The 21799-nt window shown below is 36.8% G+C and overlaps 1 protein-coding gene across 2 annotated transcripts in view; it reads left to right on the plus strand.

Annotated features, from left to right (window-relative positions):
- LOC121896669 (NT-3 growth factor receptor-like) overlaps positions 1-21799 on the plus strand; it is a 229921-nt gene that overhangs the window by 131080 nt on the left and 77042 nt on the right. For both annotated transcript variants that reach the window (XM_042410583.1, XM_042410584.1), the window contains exon 12: positions 17042-17230. In XM_042410583.1, coding sequence (XP_042266517.1) covers positions 17042-17230 — 189 coding nt within the window. The remainder of the gene's footprint in view (positions 1-17041; positions 17231-21799) is intronic.

The following is a 21799-nucleotide window of genomic DNA, read 5'->3' on the forward strand; positions in this document are numbered from 1 at the left end:
CTGGACCAGCACCACGGTAACTCAAAAGATAGAAAATATTAGTACAACTTAAGGTATCAGAACTTCTGTGTTGACAATAAAAACAAAAATACATGCTTCATCTAGAAATTATGTATGTCAAAAATAGTAATAAACTTCACAGTCCTGATGCTGTACAGTACATATTCATGAATCAGTATCTCTGAACTTCATAATGGGGACATATGTACCATAACCTCTTGTTTGTATAAGTACACAAAATTTGTCGGATTACAGTAGGCACTTGACTGGGAAGACCTCCAAATCCAGAATATGTACGTGTACACACTAGGTTGAAATTCAGAGCCCCTTCTCCTTTATTTCTTCTTCTGTGGTTCCCACTATAAATCCATTTGGCCCCCTTTACCTCTCCCTGTTGTAATTCTCCTGTAGGAGAGGTGGCTGCCATTTTTTTGCCCAGTCATTTTTTTTTTTTCATTGTAATCCATCCCATTATTTCTTGTACTTTGTTGTGTATATTTTTGTTTCCAGCAATGTTATAATGTCTGTCTTCACCTGTAAGAATACAGATTACAGACATAAAAGTAGTTGGTTATAACTGTTGAGTGCAGCTATCTTAAAGTTGCGGCAAACTAAGCTAACTCCCATTTTGCTTGTATGTTTTATTTGTGTAGGCGCTGGAGCAGGCAGTAGCATTTACATGGAGGTGCTGTTTTACTGTTTGTCTCTGTCAGAGTAAATAGAAGTCAAACACAAAGAGATCCCGATGTCACAGCATCCTCCTTTCTAACCAACACAACACAGGAGCCCACCGTTTACATACAGATGAAACTGATTTCAATTTTCTCATTGGCAAGCAAGCAGATTTTTTCCATTGTTTTTGGGTAATTGCGCTGAGACATGTAGCGAGCAGTCAGCAAGGTAAAAGAAGTTGTTTACCTGTTGGAGGTGTGCTGTTTGCAGAACATGCAGTAAGAGCCTGTTGTCTGCAGCTCTTCATCATCTCACTGTGGCTGTTTCTACTTGTACTCTTCCTCCCTGCATTATTTCTAACTGATCCGCTGAACAAATAGCTCCAAATATCTCCAGATCTTGTCGTGTTGTGTGTTGTGTTTTTATTGTAGAATAACACGACTAAGAAAGCTCTGCTAATTCAGTTATAAACACATTTAATTTCCTATAAATTCTTCACAATAAAAGCCTCCCGTTATTTTATTTAAAAGCTTTTAATATGAAGCAGCAATCGCAGGAAATGTTGGGTTTTCATCAGCAGTAGCTTAACATGACTGTGATACAGCTGAAAGCGATCAGGAAACAGTAAAATAAAGCAGATATCTGAAACAAACAGAAACACGGGAGAGAAACTAAACTTCAGTTAGAACCTACAAGTCCTGAGAGCTGAACACAGAGACTTTAAAAACAGCTTTTTCTCCGGTCTCCTGCACAGACAGAGTTGAGTCTTGAGACATGTTTGAGGGGGAAGAGGGGGGTCATCACGGGTTGGTTGTGGTCGGCCCTGCCAGCAAGCAGGATGCAGCAGTGCGGTTTGCCATGACTATCCCCTGCTGTGAGGCTGTAGTGGAGACACATTTCATCATGGGTTGGCTTGGCTTAGCATGGCTAAAGCAGACCAACCTGGGCCCCCTAATAAATGAAAAACATTATTGTTAATAATGTATTGTAAAGTTATGTTACACTTCACATCACCACATTTGCATTTATCAGTGCATTCATTTTTTAGTGAGATGTAAGTCTATAATACGTAACTTTTGCTGAATGGCAACCATTGTGGGTCAAAGTGGCAATTAAAGAATAATGATAAATTGAATTTGTCTTAATTTCCTAACAATAACATCAGAACTAAATGTATGATTAGAACAATGGAATCTTAAAATTAACTACATCATCAAAATATACACATAATATATATATTTTGAATATATATAAGAGCAATAAATAAATGCAAATTATGTGCCTTTACAGCAGTGTCTTTTTCATTTCAGCCGTAAATAATACAAATGAATCATCTTCTTCCCTTTGGTTTGCATATTTTTACTATATATATGTATATATTATATAAATATATATATTTTATCTGTTTTGTTTTGTGACTTTTGCTTCTCACACATGTTGGCATGTCCTACACTACCGTATGCACACACATACACAGGTAACACACATCAAGGCTGAAACTCATGTAAAAAGTGACATCATGTAGTTTACAGGCCAGTTTACTGGTATCGCTCATTTAAATATTATCGCCCCAATTAAAACTTTTACAAAACTTTTACATTTCCTCGTATTGTGCTTCATCAGAGCTTATAGGCATGTTTCAGAAATATGATGTACATATGATAATATAAAGAGACATTTAAATCCTGGTGCAAATTATATTTACTATCTATTTGTTGATATCCTCATGTGGAGAGCCAACTATACACCATAAGGTTTACTGTAGGTCATACTGTTGATAGCTCTCAGTGCTGAAATGAGGTCTAATAAACGTACCAGATGAATGAGAGATAACAAATAAAACCACTTAATTTCCCTTTTAACATTTTTTTTAACATTTTTAACAATATTTTTCAAATTTAATTCACAGCATTTAACCAAAACAGATACACCTCTCACAACCATTAACACTGATGAGATTATATTATTTCCAGCTAACACTTCTGTAATGAAGAAGACGGAACACTGGTTGATACAAGATAAAAAGATAAAAAAACATAATGTATCTGTCGACTGTATTAGTTTACTGTACCTGTAAACCACATACAGTACTGAAAAAGGTCCCTTTGCCAAACCTTGCTGCTGACCCCAGGTATAAGAATGATTATGTGATCAGCTATACCACAGCACAAAATATGACTCACGCCTGATGCCAGGAAACATTGCATCTGAATTTATTTAACTTGATGTATACACATGATGTATAGACAGTTCATGAAAGAAGGCAAACAGGCATCAGTTTTCTTGATGTGGCAGCTGGTTAACAGTAACACTCACTTTGTCATAGGCAGAATGTTTTTAAAAAGTCTTCCAAAAGTGCCTTGATGTTTTGCCTCATCCCAGAATGTTACCTGCTCTTTTGATTACTCATTCTACATTTTTAGTCAAAATCTGTGAAATGTACCAAAAAAAGACACCCGATCCTCTGCTGCTAATGTAGATTAGCTCCTGGAATATCCATAGTGCAGATGTTGATGTGTCATCTATCCCCATGCTCTGCAGCATTAACACAGGCAGGGAGGCTGTTAAGAATGTTGATGAGAGGCCATTTAGTTTGGTATAAAAAGACTTACAGAGAAACATCTTGCATGCTCCAGTGGCCAGAGCTGGCAGAGTGACGCTAACAGCTGATCAGGTGATTTATTGAGGTAATAAAGTCTGACTGACTGCTCTGTGAGCCAGTGAGAAGCAGGTATTGATACTGCAGGCCTATTAGATTAATGTGAGTAATAAAGTGTGATTGAAAGACTGTGGTGCCAATTGGGCACTAAGGAAAATGGAGGAGGTGGTCGTGTTGTAAACTGCAGCATAAATCACGATGACCTAAGGACATTTTCTTTATTCTACAAGTGGATTCCCTGGTAGTTCCAATAAGCCATTAGAGTCTCTGTGTTCCAGAAAAAAAGCAAGTAATTGGATACAGATGCCCTTGAAGAGTTCAATTTTGAATGCTTACTGCATCCATGCAGCGTGGTTGCATTCTCTCTGACACGACGACAAGCATGTGTAAGAAATATATATATACATATATATATATATATATATATATATATATATGTGTGTGTGTGTGTGTGTGTGTGTATGTATATGTGTGTGTGTATATATATATATGTGTATATATATATATATATATATATATATGTGTGTGTGTGTGTGTGTGTTTGTGTGTGTATGTATATGTGTGTGTGTATAAATATATGTGTGTATATATATATATATATATATATATATATATATATATATATATATATATATATATATATATATATATATATATATATATATATATATATATACATATATATATATATATATATATCATCATTCAAGGGAATGGGAAAGTGTGTCCAAACTTTTGACTGGTACTGTATTGTAAAGTAATGTCACGCTTAAGTTATTCATTGCAAATGCTCTGTTCTGAGCCTTGGACTTTATGGGGCCAGAACAGTGACATTTATATTTTGGCATTGAAAATAAACTTGGCAGTCAAAACAAAACCTGAACTGAAAAAGAAAACATTGACATTGAAACACTTGTATTGGAAAAAGTTGTATTGGCACTGAAACAGGTATTGGCATTGAAAAAAGTTCCACTGAAAAATAAAACACGGACATTAAAAAATTACAATCTTACAATTTTATTATCTTATTTTATTTTGATACTTTTTTGCATGAAGATGTGTTTTTCAATGTCACTCTTCAGATTTTTTCTTCATGTCTGTCTTTCTTCAGTGACAGATTTTTTTTACACTGTCAGTATTTTTTCACTTTCAACTTTCTGTCACCGTTTTGGCATAGGGAGGAGCCCCTTGTTGGGCCTACATTTCCCAGTGTGCCTTGCGATACGACAGTGTTATTTGGATAAACTGACCACATATTTAGAATCTACATGGTTACTTTCTCACCTGGAAAAATATTTAATCTTAATAAAGTGAGATATTAACAGTCCTAGAGTGGAAATTACAACAAAGCTCAAAATCTCCACCATGACACCTCGCTCTGGGATATCCAATCTGTGTCGCATCGGACTTGCCCTCCAGAATGACACATATAAGCATTTTATGATCCAATGCCACAATCAGCAGGTTAATATTGTTTGTCAGTTTCAGTTCCAAAATGTTACAAATCACTGTTGAAAAAATAAAGCTGTTTTATTATCTGTTGTTATTGTGAAGGTTTGGCTTAGGCACAAATCAGTTTGGTTAGGGTTATGGAAAGATCACAGCGTTAGGGCAATCGTGGTCATGGTTAACAGAAACCAGCGTTAACAGTTGGTAGGAAGTGGGAAACAAACAGTGAGTGATGACTTTCTTTTGACTGTAGTGATTCAGACATAATGAAAACACACATGATACAAATGCTGTTCAATGAGAATTCCACCGATTTCCCATATCAGCGTGTGTTTCCATGTGTTGGGAGGTACAACTACTGATAAATTGCCTCAAGTGATGTCACTTGAGTCAGCATCAGTTGGGGTGGAATACTACAAGTTTGAGCAACAGCTTCTAGCTGTTGCCTGCAGCAGGATCAGAACCTGATTCTCTACATGATTAAAATTAATGATTTAATTTCCGAACAATATTTAACAAATATTCTTTAACATTTTTGAGAGTACAGTGATCAGGTTTCCATACTTTGAACAATTAAAACCCTGCTGATTTGACCTGTTACTCCATGACTGAACAAAACGATTTTAAAGAAACCAAAGCTGTCATTAAAAAATAAACCTTTTCAAAAACGAAACAAAGATACATTTGCAACAAATTAATGAACAGGACCTTCAACTGGTGGTCTGTGGCTGACCACAGGAGGATCCAGGAGCAGCAGAGGCCAGTGTGCTCGTTATGGATCATGCGCTTTCACTTTGCTCACCAGCAGATCAGTTTCCTCTGCAGAGAAGCATTCCTTCTTACTACTTGGCAAATGCGCCATCATAATAGCAATCCGCCAAGGTGCAAGCGCACCTGGCTCTTAAAGGGAATGGGAGATGACACTGTGATTGGTTTATTGCATGTTACGCCCAAAACACACCCATGATTAATTAGGAGACTTGAACGCAGCGACCATTTTTCCGCCGTTAAAATAGCAAAAGTGGATTTGGACACGCTGTGCGCTTTTGATCATTGAAATAGGGCCCAATATCTCTGGTTCTCATGCTGATATCAGACATGCCATTAAGACCATTGATCTGGTCAATGCACATACATTTTACTTCTAGCATTCTATTTTGTTACCTTTAGCCATGATGGCTATTGTATCTGTGTGACAGTACAGAGTTTGGGTGTGTGGAACAATATATTGGATATAGGCTGAGTCAAGACTATGTTACATTTGTCTGTACAGGACAGAAATAAGTGTGCCACTTTAAAATTATGCATTTTCATGAATTGTAACTTTACAGAGAGAGGTGGTGTATTATCATTGTTACCACAACCTCCTTTGTATTATTACACCTGAAATCACGTCAGGTCATTTTTACTGATGCACTCTTCAGCACTCACAGATGAGTGCCGAAGAGTGGATCTGTGAGATGCACTCTTTAGTGGCTGTGGCTCAGGAGGTAGAGCGGGTCGTCCACTAATTGGAGAATCAGCGGTTCGATTCCCGGCTCCTCCAGTCCACATGTCGAAGTGTCCTTGGGCAAGATACTGAGCCCCAAATTGCTCCTGATGGCTGTGTCATCAGTGTGTGAGTGTGTGAATGATTAGATTTCCTCTGATGGGCAGGTTGGGACCTTGTGTGATAGCCCCTATACCCATTCAGCGTGTGAATGTGGCTTGTAGTGTAAAAGTGCTTTGAGTGGTCGGAAGACTAGAAAGGTGCTATACAAGTACAGTCCATTTACCATATTTTTTCTCCCATTAAATGTCCAACAAATATTGCTTTAGCTTCTAGTACTATATGGACTGAAATACATGTATTTGGCCATTTCCAGGCTGTTCTCTCTGTGTGTATACTGTGTGTATATGTTCTTTTGTCTATTTATTTTGACAAAATCATCCCTTCCCATGAATGAAAATCCACCAAACTGAACACATTGGTCCAGCCAAAATCTTAAAGATAACATTTTTAGAACTGTTTTCTTGATGGGGTCACTATAGCAAACATCTGAATGTTAAAACATGAACTGACAATAACAGGAATAAACTAAATGTGATGATTAATTATTCTAGATTGAACTAACAATAAATTCTGAACAAAATAAAAGCTTTTTTTACTCAATTATTTTCCTTTTTTTCATTTTTTAGCAGCCAAGAAACTGGACAATCAATAATAAATGTGGTAGTTCTCTTTCTAATTTCCTCAAAAACATTGAAAGCATAATTGTCATATCTAGCCTAGTTAATGTGGTCAATATTATTTGAAAATTCATCCATTTCAGTCACCAAGTGCTGCTCATGGTGGAATTGTTGTGTCTCTGTAAATTAAAGAGTACGGTCTAGACCTGCTCTATGTGAAAAGTGCCCTGAGATGACTTTTGTTGTGATTTGGCGCTATATAAATGAATTGAATTGAGTTGAATATCAATAACTGAGTAGGGTATTGTGCTCTTGCTCTGTTCTTTGAATAGGTGGAGACAGTTGTTAACTGTATTATATTGGTACATTAAAATATATAGTTTGCTGTGCTATTGCTTCTTTCTTTTTGAAGGTGGAGAGAGTAGCGTTGGTGCCACAGTAGTACAGAAGCCCACTACTTCAGAGCAACCTGCAGGTACAAGGCATGTCAGAAAAATCACATATATAAAGTTTAGTTTTATGGAAAAAAAATTGTTTTAAACAGGTGTACTCAAACTTCTGATGGGTGTATATCAGTAAAATAAATATTGTATTGTGCTCTTGACCTGTTCTTTGAATAGGTGGAGGGAGTGGTTAACTATTATAATGGTACATTAAAAATATGGAGTGTTCTTGCTTTTTTTCTTTTTGGAGGTGGAGAGAGTAGCATTGGTGCCACAGCAGTAGTAGTTGTGTCGTCTCCCTCCTTAATGATATGTAACTTTGGTTTTATTTGAGGTTCATAACAGTACATTGTACTAAGCAGTTGTTGGCTCATTAGTTTGTTATTCACATGCACTAAAATTCAACAGAATTGAGGATATCAAGTCTTTGTAACTAAAATTTTCCTAAGGGGGACCTCCAGACCCCCACTTAAAAAGTGGCCTGACTGGGGCTGTATTTCACACTATATTTCCAGGCCTAAATGATTGAATGATTTTCCTAGTCCGTGCCTATTTTCATATAGATCTCCTGTAATATGTGATGCTTTAGAGAATATGTCCTCAACATGCATAGTGTGTAAATAGGTCATGAGATGTAGGAAACCAGCAGTTACATGTCTGCTAGCTGTCAAAGTGCAGTAAGCTCTATCCCCACTTCCTCAGTCTGTCTGCCCATTGCTCCACTAACGTCCTTCAACCTCTGACCTCCGTACTCCATGGAAACTGTCTACTTCGCAGTTTCTCTCACCATTTATCTTTCTGTCCCTCTCTTTTCCCCTCCTTTCCTTCTCCATTATTCCCCTGTGCCTCTCTGTCAGTCACTCTGTGTCCTTGTTTATCCATTACCAGCTGACCGTTCAGCCTACATGTCAGCCTGTCTGACACATGGCCTAAATATTAGCATAGGTTGTCCAGTAACTGACAAAGGTCACAGGTCTGATCCCTGCAGCAGCCAATGTGCCCATCAATCCTCACATGTTCTCTTTGAGTGTCCTTCAGCTAAAGCCCAAATCCTCACCCTGCTCACTGATAGTCCTGCTGGATACAATATCAGCCACAAACCTGGGCTGGAATGTATGTGCACAAAATCATGGAAACAATGAAGTTGGAAAAACTCATGTTAAACATACTGTATGTTCATTTGTAAAAACAAACTGTGGTTAAGCTTTCAGTGTCAGCTCTTCTGTTGAACACACAATTAAAAATATAAAATGGTATATTTTTGCTTTTTGTTTTTGCCTCTGGTCATAATAAGTCTGTATAAAATATATAGTTTCTCTTGACATTCTGACCAGTCAGCCAATTACACCATGTTCTGTTCAAATTCAATTATACTGACATGAACCATGAACTGTTCTCCTTCCTGCTTTAAATTAGCAGTTGTAGTACCACTAATGCAAGAATATAATGATGAAAATGATCATTTTAATACAGTGTAACCAAAAGTAAGAGTAATAAGAAACTCTGAACAGACTGAATTTTTCAAACTCGTGGTGAGTGCACAAATGAAATCGCTGTTATTTACATATTTAGTTGTATGCTTTTGTATTGTATTGTTTCTTATGATGGTTACAAATGTGGTTGCACAAAAAAATGTGTAATTTTTACTCTCACTGGAACTAAGGATCATTAGTGATTTCTTGAGACCATCATATTATCATTTACAGGTGATCTACAGTGTTAAACTTCAGCACAATATTGCAAAATCATGCGAAAATGGTAGCAGCAGTGGGTTTTAACTCTTTTTTTTTGAAAAGCTGCTGCACATTCAGTCATTTTGGGCTCTAAATAAACATACATATCTGTGCAGAGTGGTACAATGTTTCCATCCCACAGTAACCAGCCTTTATTTAAAATAAATCTTGTATCTTAACCAGCTTTCTCTTAATCAGAGTATGAGGTCAGTTATTACATTAACATGCATATTGCCATCTCTGTGATGTGTCCTCACCATCAAGACAAACTTTACATCTTTAGATACACTACCACTGACAGCTTTTACACATTTTTATATATATAATACCAAAACAAAATACTTACAATAATATGACTATAGTGTTCACTGTGCTTTTGTTGATGACGAGTTCCTGAAGGAATCACTTTTTCAGAGTTAAGCCACAGTTTTAAACTTGATTACAATATGGGGTTAGGGTTAGGGGTTAGGGTTACGGTTAGGATTAGGGTTAGGGTTAGGGTTAGAGTTAGAGTTAGAGTAGAGTAGTGGCTTCCATCCAGCAGTATATACATAATGTTACTCAGTTGACATGTACATGCAGATTGCCATGACATGTTTTAGCACATTCATATTACTCTGGTGGATAAACTCAACATTTTGGGAATTTCTTTTTTTTTTTTTACTTTCTTTCTGAGAGTGAGTTGAGATGATATCAGTGTATGTTAACTACAGATTTGGAGTCAGGACTTGGTTAGCCTAGCTGGAAGCAGGGGGAAACAGCTAGCCTGGCTCTGCCCAAAGTAAAAGAAAAGAATAAAAAAAAACGTATCTACCAACACCTCTAAAGCTCACTAATTAACACATTGTATCTCTTTTGATTAATCTGTACACAAAAATATAAAAATAGCCAAAAAATTCTTTTTTTATATAGATATAAGTGCATTTCCCAAAATGATAAATTATTCCTTCAGTGACTAGCACCAATTTTCTGTTCCATCCAAAACTTTTGTATTATAGTGTGTAACAAGTTTTTTAACCTCTAGGGGTATGCTCATGGGGCTTTTAGTCAGTTAAATTAAATTGCACATCTTTGTGAAAAAGGTGGTGTGGGAAGTTTGGTAATGTAGTAACCACTTGCACTTTAGGTCGCTAACTGGACAGTAAACACAGCTAATTCTAGGACACATTTTTGGACTATTCACTCCTGTCCCGTGACTGATGGCAAACGAATGTGTGTCCATGTTGGACTCTCTGCCCCTGTGTTTCCTTAAAGGTTAGCACTGTCAAGACAGTTTTTAGTTTGTCAAATGTGCAAATTCATTGGTCAAACTTTCCCAAAATTTGCCTCTATGTGAACACTCAGCATGTATTTCCTTGATTCCATGAGTGAATCTACTGATCTGAGAAATTCCATTTAACTGAGTTTGGTGTGAAATCTTGCTGTTATAAATGCTTCTATGATTGACCTCTTGTTATTTCTGTATTCAAGTTGAGAAGGGAATTCTCTCTGCATTCCAGTCATTGGTCGAAAGTCTGTAACATAAATCAGTGGCCATATACCTGAGAGGTGCTGTGGTCCAACCCTGTAATTAGTCACCCTCCCTCATTCTGTCCTCCACACCTCATTCCCCTTTCTATCCTTTTATTCATGCTCTTATAGGTCGATGTCTTTCATTATCTTTCTTCCTCTCCTATTTCATTCTCCTGTCGTTCCCGTTTCCATCAACAGCCTCCCTCCCCCTCCATCCCACAGCCCAAATGCCTCCTCGCTTTCTGTCAGCTGTGAAGGTTGACTGTGTCAGTTGTATTAACAGCAGGCTGATGTGTTCTGTTCCACCAGAGAATACTGAGGACTCCACATCAGTAGTTCTCAGCTGGTGTGTCTATACACAACACCAGACTCCCTTGTCCCTGGGGGGGAAGCCTATACGTAAACAATACTCGGTCTATGGAGTCCAACAATGATAAAACTGTAATGATTCCCATGGGGAGAATTCAATTACTGCAGCAGAGCACCATAACAGATTACAGCCAGAGAGAAAACTGAACAGGGGATAGAACAATGTATATTTATATATACCGACTAGAACAAGTTAATGAGTTCTACTATACATAAAGCATAGTTGAACAGGTGAATAGATAAGACAGGGAAAAGTAGGCTCAAGGTTGGTTTAGTAATTATTTTTGCATTACAGTCAGAAATGCACTGCATGCCTGAGTTGTTTTCAGTACCATCAAAAAGGCATGAATAAAACCAATGCAAGAAAGATTTCAAATGGCAAACATTCAACATTTCTAGATGTAGAATTCAGAACGGGAAATATAAGGAGTATTTTTCTTTAATTTGGTTAAGAATTGTGTCCCACAGACATTTTACAGTTGAAAAATTAATCTTTCTTTCATCAGGGTGTCATCAGGGTGGTAGTTTCTAGTTTTGTAATATACCTTCCATTAATTACATGACTTTTGAATCACCATAGATACCAAGTAGAGAAAATAACATAACCATCTTTTGAGAATGAATTTTACAAAATACCATGTATATTGAATGAATAGACATTACTAAGAAGAATATTAAATGACTATAAATACAAACACACAAAAAAGTAGTAGCAAATATAACAGTATTTTGATTTTTTTTTTTTTTTTAATTTATTTGTGTTACTTTTATTACAGTGCAAATTAAATTAGCATCAGTAAAATAAATCGATATCTATAAACAATGAAAACACAACAGAAGTATATGACAGTGGAAATAATAGACACATATTTAAAAATAAAGCCTAAAAAATCAAATTAACTACACTGAAATTTGAACATTCAATGAAAATAGAAGTGTGGGAAAGCCATTATGAACAATGAATTAATTGTTGATACTTATATCTGTGATAAGCTAATTTCTGCTGATTATATCGACCCTGCTTTTGCATTGGCTTTGTAAGTGTGTAGCAATGTTATTATTCTACAGCAGTTATCATATTAACTATATATTTTGTATACAGTGGCAAAGAGGTGAGAAATGGCAGTTTCCCTTTGCAAAGTTTAAACCATAACCCTCTTTTATTATTTAGGTCAAAAATTGTTGATCATCACTGAAACCAAAAGCTTTATTTATTTATTTAAATTTCACCAACATATTTAACCATATTTAACAAAGCTGTAATGGTACCATATGTGTGTGCAAAATAATGAAATGCTGCTGTTCTGGGATCAAATATGGTCCAGTCATTCCAGAATGACAGTGGATCTTTCTACAGCAGTTTTGACTCATCATAGCAGGTGAAGCAGAGGTGGAACTAACATTAATGATGGCTCTGTTCCAGAAACCCATACTGTTAGCCAGCATGGACAACAGACCCTTTTCATGGAGGACATTTTAACATGTCACACCAGGAAAAGCACAGGTGTAAATAATAACTTGAACCATTTCATGTGTAGGTTTCAGGGCCCTTGTGTGTGGCTCACTGGCATGGCTTACTGAAGCCATGATTAATGTTATTAGTCACACCTGTCTTTTATAACTGCTATGACAAATCAAAAAGTCTACCATGGATAAGGTCTTTACTAGGTTCCTGGAAATGGTAACGTAAAGAACATTTGAGGTTTATGTTGTAGGCTGACAAGTTTGGTATAAAACAATAAATAACATCTATACAGACTGTAAAGCACAACAATGAGAAATATCATGAGTAGATGGCCAACTAGGTGATAATATGAACAAAGTAGAGTCCCTGCTCTGCTTTATACACATCTACTTCATACTGCTGCTCCTGCTGACCTGCTACTGATACTGATACTATGCAGGATTTTCCTAAAAAACAATGTATAGACTCATTTATGATCCACTAGAAGTATGTGGCAGTGTATCAATATGCTGCTCTCTGCCTGTATTTTCTGGTTATTTTGTTGTGTTCAGGACGTTTCTGGATGTCAACCTTTGAGCAGTGGGTGCCTAACCCCCGTGCAGGGTTTGAGTTTGGGAAGAATAGCGTAGTGACCAGTGTACATTGCTGTCTCTGTCTCTCGCTGCTCCTCTGTCTCTGTATCATGGATGTATAAAAAGCTGCAGGTCTGTTTGTCTGTTTGGCAATGTGTCACCTTCCCGCAGGGTTGTGCGAAGGTGTGCAGAGGTGTGGGCGTGTTTATTTGTGCTTTAGAACATAACATGGCATGAAACAATCAGAAAATAATGTTTTATTTATCCTATTCATGGTTTTGTTCTTGCTACCACCCTCTCTTCATTCACTCTCTAGCTCGCTCGACCACCAACTCTTAGGGAGGAGGGTCCAACTTTTAAGAAACCTTTAAGCAAATTATCAAATAGATAATAAATCTATGTATCATTATAATAATTATATATCTCTCAAGCAAATCACACATTATAATGAAACTGTTTGTCATTCTGTAAATCGCTGTAGTATTAACGTAATTATTAAACACTTCTTAAACACTAATTGGTACTTCCATATTTACAACAAAGATTGCTGTCCTTTACTGTGGACGACCACAAGGGTCCCAGAAATAGTAATAAAGCATTTCAGTAATTAATAACTAATTGTACAATAAAAACAGGGATTAATAAATTAGTTTACAAATCAATAATTAATCCACAAATAAATAAACTAAATTACAAAGTAATTCATTATTTGATATTTTAATGGGCAATAAAAAAGGGAATTATAAAAAGACTTTACAAATCTGACACAGAGGAGTGGAAACGTTAGCCAGCTATCACTAGCTCTCCTGAATCTGACGGTTAGTCTCAGTAAGTTACAGAACAGACACTAATGTGATGTCAAATACCGACACCATATTTACTGCCTTATCTTTGATTCATGTTCAATTCTATCGTCTTTCAGTAGAAAAGTAGCTGCAAATTAATATAATATGATATATAGATTAAATCTAGAAAGACATTTTTTCATCCATAAACATCAATACAAAAAAAGTGACATGATATTTTTAGGTGGCAAGTGTTTGGGTATGACTGTGTGCTTTGATAAAAATTGCAGTGGTGTGTTTAACAGTTGATCCAGCTGTTTTGTAAATAGGTGTGAGTGCTTTAATGCAGTCCAAGTGCTGTGATTTGTCAAAATTGCATGCTGTATTTTACACACAGTTATTTAGTGTGTGTGTGTGTGTGTGTGTGTGTGTGTGTGTGTGTGTGTGAATGTGTGTGTTTAGAGGAGAGTGTTTGAAACCACAGCGCCCTGTCTCTGTTGAATCAGATTTTCAAAAACCCTCCAACACACACACACTCCTCTAAACTACTGCTCCGCTTCCAAAGCTCCTTCATTGCTTTTAAACTACCTTGTCTATCCCTATTCCTCCCCTGCATCTCAAACCACACAGCAAAATCACCAGTGTTAAATTAACTCAGAGACTGTTAAATTTAACACTAGAAAAGTGTCCACATGTGTCCACTCTTTTAAGTGTTAAATTAACACCTTTGAAAGTCTTAACTTTTTAACACCCACCTTGAGTTATTTCAACTCTGTAAGGAGTTGAAAATTAACACTGGCTAACACTGAGTAGTGTTGATAGTAGTTAGAAAATTAACACTACCAGACTACACCTGACTCCAATATAATAACACTAACGGGTGTAACACAGTTAATGTAGGTGTAGAATGCCATATATCTATCAATTACAAAAAATACAAGACAACAACTTGCACAAAAATATTGTGTATTAAAAGGCAGGTACAAACATAATTCATGAACTGAAAACAGTTCAGCATGGAGTCATACAAAATTACAGTATGTAACAATGTACATTTGCCTATCATAACGTCTGTAGTATACATTGTTGAGACTTTAGAAGATAAGCATGAGAAGTTAGAAGATAAGCATTGAGATCTCTAACAATTATACCGATAATCCTGTTGAACAAAGGCATCTCATTTTCAACACTGGAATATACATACATTCCAACCTGATACTCCATGCTACAAGCTTAGCTTTTGACCCAGGAAGTTGTGGAAACATTACAAGACACATGAAAAGTTTCATTCACTGCCTCACTGCCCTTTAAACTATTGACCAAGACTGCATGAATGGGGCCAAATTCTCAAAATTAAAAGCCAACTGATTCTGATGTTTATTTACTAGTGTTTTTGTGATGTTTTTGAAGTTCTTTACTTTACTTTCTTCAACTTTTTCAAACCTCATGAACCACATGTGAATGAGTGGCCCAATTTTCCTAATACAGCTTGGGTAATGGATCATTAGGTGGTGCTTTGGAATCAAATTTTGCTCTGGAAAGAGATTTAAAAAGCTTGGGTTGATCAAAAATCAGATGTTTCAAATAGCAAGTCATACCATAGGTTACAATAGCTGAAAACACAATGCTTGTGATTTGAATTAGGGGAGTAGCAAGTTCCAACAGCCATGTCATTCCTGCAAACTAAATCTCCAAAAATCAATGGGGTATTGAGTAAAAGGCATCATGACTGAACAGAATTAAGAGCTTTGCTATTGTCATCCAGTTTTTGCCCACTTGGCCAGTTTTTTTTTTCTCTGTGTATATCCATAATTAAAGCTCATAATTCTCTCTGACAATGAACTCAAGGATATGGAGTTCTTAATCATGTACTGAAACACAAGCTTGAACTCATACTGCACCCCTCCTCCCAGTAGATTGTGCATTATATCTACTGCATAGCTGTCTGAAGTATGGAACAGCTGGAGGGAGTTGAGCAGACAGATTCTTTGGACACCAAATGTTGATGTCACAGCAGGATTTTGTTGAATGGCACCACAGTGTTCTGAATGATGGTCTTTCGAAAGTAGAATTAAACCTGGATGATCTTCACTAAAAACTGATTTTCAAGCTGATAAGAACAATCTTCAACTTTCTCAAGGTTTCTCTAGATGCATCAGATGACAAACATTCAACAACAGCTTCATTTGCATGAGTATGGATGTCATTAACCAGTTCCTCCATTGAACCAACTAGACATTGCACAGTACTTTCAGGAACTCGTGAGGCTTGCAATTGAGCAATAACAGCGCTGAACATGTCTAATATTTATTTTTTCAATTGGAATGTATATAGTGACAGTCATGGGATGATCCACATTTACTGGCTGTAAAACAGAAGCTCCAGGCTGAAACTCAAAATTGCTGACAAGATCTGAATCAACACAGTCTCCATGTGCTTGAGATAAGTGCCGCTTATAACCAGTGTATGTGCAAAAACAAATGAACATCCAGGCTTCTTTCTCCTGCCTGCACCACTTATTCTTCTTTTCTTCAGCTTGGTTTAAGCTTCTTTTCAAATGATCTGTAACCCTCCCACAACTAATCATTTCTCACCTTTCTATGCCTGTACATCATTGAGTCATCTCTTGCATTTAATGATTAATCCACTTGCATTAATTGAGTGTCTTATTCAATGCCTTACTTGGTTTTCAATAAGCTAAATGGATCATTTTAGATACACATTATTACTCTATAGATGAATTTGTGGGAATGTTGTAATTGTATTTTGCATCTGGTGTTGCATTTTTATTACAATCTCCTTTGTAACCATAATAATATCTGGGATCTAAATATTATCCTGACTAAGTGCCTGACTGATGGAATTGATGACTGACTATGCGGCAGCCTCGCTGACTCACAGACTGAGTAATTGACTGCATTAGTGAAAGCATGATTTACTGACTGGGTGACTGAGAGTCTGGCTGTTTAGATGATTGGTTGACCAGCTGATTAACTAGCTGCTTGGATGTTGGTTTGCTGACTGATGAAGTTGCATTTGATTGATTGATGTCAGAAGATGCACTTCTGTTTACCAGTCTTAAAAAAGAGCAAACTCTCTTTTACATTTCTTTAAGTGCTGATATTTGTTTCACCTACAGGTAATTAGCCTGCAACTCTGAACTGAGGGTAAAGAGATATTAATCCAATCCATATTCTCTCTGTATCTTTCCAGGTCCAGTAGCAGTGATAAGTGGCGAGGAAGACTCTGCTAGCCCCCTTCATCATGTGAACCATGGGATTATCAGCCCCTGCACACTGGACACTGGGCCGGATGCTGTGGTAATTGGAATGACCAGAATCCCCGTCATAGAGAACCCACAGTACTTTAGACATGGACACAACTGTAACAAACCCACCACCTGTAAGTACCGATACCAAAATGGAACCCCACATTGTGCACGTGTTCTAATATTCAGTATATGGATCATTGTTTTCAGTTTCCACTGATTTTCATTGAAAAATACCCAGTTTTAGATTGATAGAACTGATTACAGTGCACACAATGCATCAAAAGTGGTATTTCCTACTGTGAGACGACACTAGCCGTGTTTCCATTAGATCCACAAGATAATTTTAAGCAAGCTTTTGAAATGTCGCTAAAAGAAAAATGCGAGGAAGGACCAGGGGAGTTTTTTCAAATTTTGGTGTTTCCCTTAAGCTTTTTTAGTGTGATACTTCAAAATTCGCATAACAATAGTTTATTGGAAACATGGCTACTAAGAACATCCGCCATAGGTTGAGAGCACCTTCACACAGTCACATGCTATTTTTCATTCCACAGCCACTGGGTTGTTAGAATGAGCAATATTCCTAGCTATTAAAGGGAAAGTATCTGTGTCATCCACAAACAAGGCTTTTCAGAAGAGTCGATACATCCAGTCTGCTGCACCTTTCCTTCTACATTAGCACAATAAAATTTACAGTAAGTGCAAACACACAGGTATCTTTCACACCTGTTTGGTTCAATTCAATCAAATTTTGTTTTGACTGGTGTAAACATTCAAATTCAGGTGGGTCTCCATATGCTTCCAACTAAACCCTAAGGTTTTTTGTTTGTGGTTCAGGTCACTAGGTACAGTACCAGTGAAAAGTAAAATACAGAACTACAATTGCATGTATGTGAATCTTCTATGGTTTGTGGTAATTGCCATGGAGGTGAACATGAGTCATGGTTTTCCTTAAAAGCCCAGTCACACCTATATTTTAAATGGGGAAATTTTGCAGTGGAATCAATTCCTTGTTGTTGCTTGTAGAGAGGAAAATTTGTGCAGATTTTTCACGTTGAGTCCAACTTTGATGAACTTTGACACACAAATGCACCTCGTTAACGAAAAGCAAACTATCTTGATAGTGTTGACCTTTCATTAAACAGAGAGCCAGAGAGTGTAAATTAAAGAATGCTGGCACAGCTAATTAGGTGCGTGTCACCATTCAGTTTTATTTAACCTCCTTGCTGGAGTATAAACTGCTCCATAAAACAAGAATGGTCCACAGATAATTATGACACCGGGCTAACTAGCTTGCTTATTTCTCCCTTCAATAACTCTTCATTGAACAAAATGGTGTACAGTCCTCAGAACAAAATGCCAGGAGGGAATGAGTGGCACAGTAGACAGACAACAGGAACAATCTACTGTATTGACAGTGACTAGAACTAGCTTGTTCCCGGCTTGGTCACATGTTACCAACCAGCACTGCAAGTCACCGAGTCATGCACATTAATTACAGTGTGCCACTTTCGGGTATTACAGAGCCTTAAAGAAATAGATCAACATTTTTGGTATATACGCTTCTGCACTTTCTTGCTGAGAGTCAGATTAGATGTTTTATACCACTCTTATATCTGTCCATTAAATATAAGGCTACAGCCAGCAGCAAGTTAGCTTGGCTTAGCACAAAAAGAGAGTGAAACAGAAAGTCTACTCTGTCCAAAGGTAACAGTGCATACCTTGTCTTCGCCTTGTTTCTGTCAGTTTGTCATTATTTTTGTGTCATAAGCCAGCATGTATACCAACCCAAATAAACATAAAAAATAATCACTTAATTGAATTGTAAGGGGGAAATGTATATACCACCTACTCCCTTGTCTGTTGTTTCCTGCATCCATAGCCTTGATCCTCTAGATTTTAAAAATTTTAGAGCAAAGGAGAAGGTTGTTTATTTGAAGTTGTTTTTTTTTTCCTTTATGAATAATCATAACATCTTTGTTAATTTCAGTCAGGTTTCCAGTCACGTCATAATACAGAAACTGCCCCCATAAACAAGTTAATCTTACTTTCAGTCGATGCTGGAAATTGTTTGATTTTAATTATAATAATAATTTATTATTATTCTCAATCTCAGCTCAGCTTTTAAAACAGTTGATCCTTCTATTCTATTGGACCACCTTGAAAAATAAGTTGGCACCAGGAACACTGCCCTAAACTGGTTCAAATCTTACTTAGCAAACAGAACTCTTTGGCAGCCCTGCTGCCCTGTGGTGTTCCCCAGGGCTCTATCCATGGCATGCTCCTGTCATGTATATAAATGCTGCCACTGGGACATATCATGTATAAACACAATATTCAATACCATTTTTACGCATATGACACACACATTATATCTCTTACAACTTTCATCATATTACCTTGTGTATCAGAGATAAAGTGCTGGATGTCTCAAAACCTTCTCCACCTAAATGAAAATCATTATTTTTGGTCCTCCAAAGTCCTCACAAATTTTACAGAAAGATCTTGACTTCCTGTCTACAAATGTCAAACCTACAGCCAGAAACCTGGGTGTAATATATAACAATGACCTTACATTTGAAAAACAAATTACAGAATCATTCAGTCATGTTTTATCAACTGAGGAGTATCTCCAATAAAAGTTTCTCTCTCAACATGATCTTGAGAAGGTCATACATGCTTATTTAATCTCGGTTGGATTATTGTAATTCACTGTATTCAGGGTTAAGCCGAAAAACGCCTTCAGCTGATACAAAACGCAACTGCACAGCTTCTAACAAATACTAGAAGACAAGATCATATCATTCCTGTTTTAGCCTCTCTTCACTGGTTACCACTCAGTTTTAGAATTGATTTTCAGATTTTACTGATTACTTTTTGGCACTTAATGGTTTAGCTCCCAGTTACACTGCTGAGTTATTACTCCCCTGTTAGTTGGAGCACAGCCTCAGCTCTTCATGCAGGACCCTTCTGGCTGTTCCTGAATCACAGATCAAGTCTAAAGGTGACCCTGCTTTTGCAATCAAGGCCCCTCAGCTCTAAAACTTCCTGCCTGAGGATCTGAAGCTGCAGAATTAGTGACATATCTTTTAAATCACTTCTCAAAAGTTATCTTTTTAAAATGTCTTTCTTTAATTGATAGCCCACTGTTTCATTTTCAACACATCTCATCTGTTTTATTACTACTGTTGTTTTATTTTATTTTATTTTATTTTATATGAAGGATATTTTATTTTAATTTGCCGCAAAATATTTTAATCCTGGTTCCACCATGTAAAGCACTTTGTAACTATGTTTTGAAAAGTCCTTTGTAAATACAGTTTACTATTATTATTATTATTATTATTATTATTATTAGCCTCAACAACTCTGCTACCAGAAAAACAAATTAAGAGGAAAGGCACAGGAAGAGTAGGTCAAAGCAAGGCAGTATGACTTGTACAGTACAGTAAATCCAGGGATCAACACAGCATAGTACTTGAAGCTCGTGACAGCGCACATTGTCTGTTCCTTTAATATGATGAATGTCAAGCTCATTGGCTTGCAAAAACTAAGACCATCTCTTGATTGTCTCTGATCTAGGCATCGAAGAGAATGTATCACAGAGTTGTCGTCTGTATAGACTCCCACATTGTTGCAGGGGCCATACTGACTTCTGTCTCAACTAATAATCACTTATTTCTACATGAGCTCTCACCAGATACAGACACCAGATAACATAAATAAACACATAAGCTACAGTAAAGTGCAGCATGAACTGCTGTCAGCCACTGGAATAAACTGTGTTTTGATTTCTCTCATGAGATCATGTAGTGCTGATGATGCTGATGACAGTCAACAGAACTGTGCAACAAATGACAGTTTAGTTCAGCAGCAACATGTGATTTTGTGCTTACAGCTCTTGGTTCATTTATAATAAGTCAGCGCTGACATGAAAAAGTCCAATGTATAATCCTCACTGGTCCAGACTAGATCAACCAAAATACAGGTGTGAATGTGCATACCAACATATCAAAAACCTATGTACACAAACTTGTTTTTCAGCAGAAAAAGCAGCACTGTTCACCATATACTGTCAAAATAGACCACATCATTTTAAAATTCAAATAACTTTCTGTCTGCAGAAAAGGTCAAAGAAATGTGAGTCCTGCCACAGAAGATAGACATAACTAGAAACAGGCCAAAGGTTCATATTTATATAGTGAGGTGTGAAGTAGAAGTGTACAAATCAGGCAGGTGGATGTGGTGGCATATTTACCTTCAACCATGATAATGGGGTTAAATTCTCACTTTTACTCTGAGTGACGTATTTACCATGAATGGAAAAAGGCAAGACAAGTTTATTTGTACAGCACAAGGTGATTCAAAGTGCTTTACATGAAACATAAAAGGCATCAAGACAATGTAAAAGCAACAAAAGGCAATATAAAAAGACATTTAAATATAATTAAAAGTGTTAAAAAACAAAACAAAAACACTTTAAATATAAGTCCAACCTTATTGGTTTTGTTACCTGAAACTCTTTGCTAAGCTTCTGACATGAAGAACACTGCAGTCCCATAATGCACTTTGCAGTAGAGGAAGGTAATCCTCTTCTTATTCACAACTCCAGCACATAATTTGCATTTTACAGCCCATGCTCTTTCACAAAAAAAAGAGACAAATTGGCTGTATGGTACAGTGGTTCAGTTTCAGCTCCTCAG

The sequence above is a fragment of the Thunnus maccoyii genome, chromosome 5, assembly GCF_910596095.1.
Source record: "Thunnus maccoyii chromosome 5, fThuMac1.1, whole genome shotgun sequence".
Lineage (NCBI taxonomy): Eukaryota > Metazoa > Chordata > Actinopteri > Scombriformes > Scombridae > Thunnus > Thunnus maccoyii.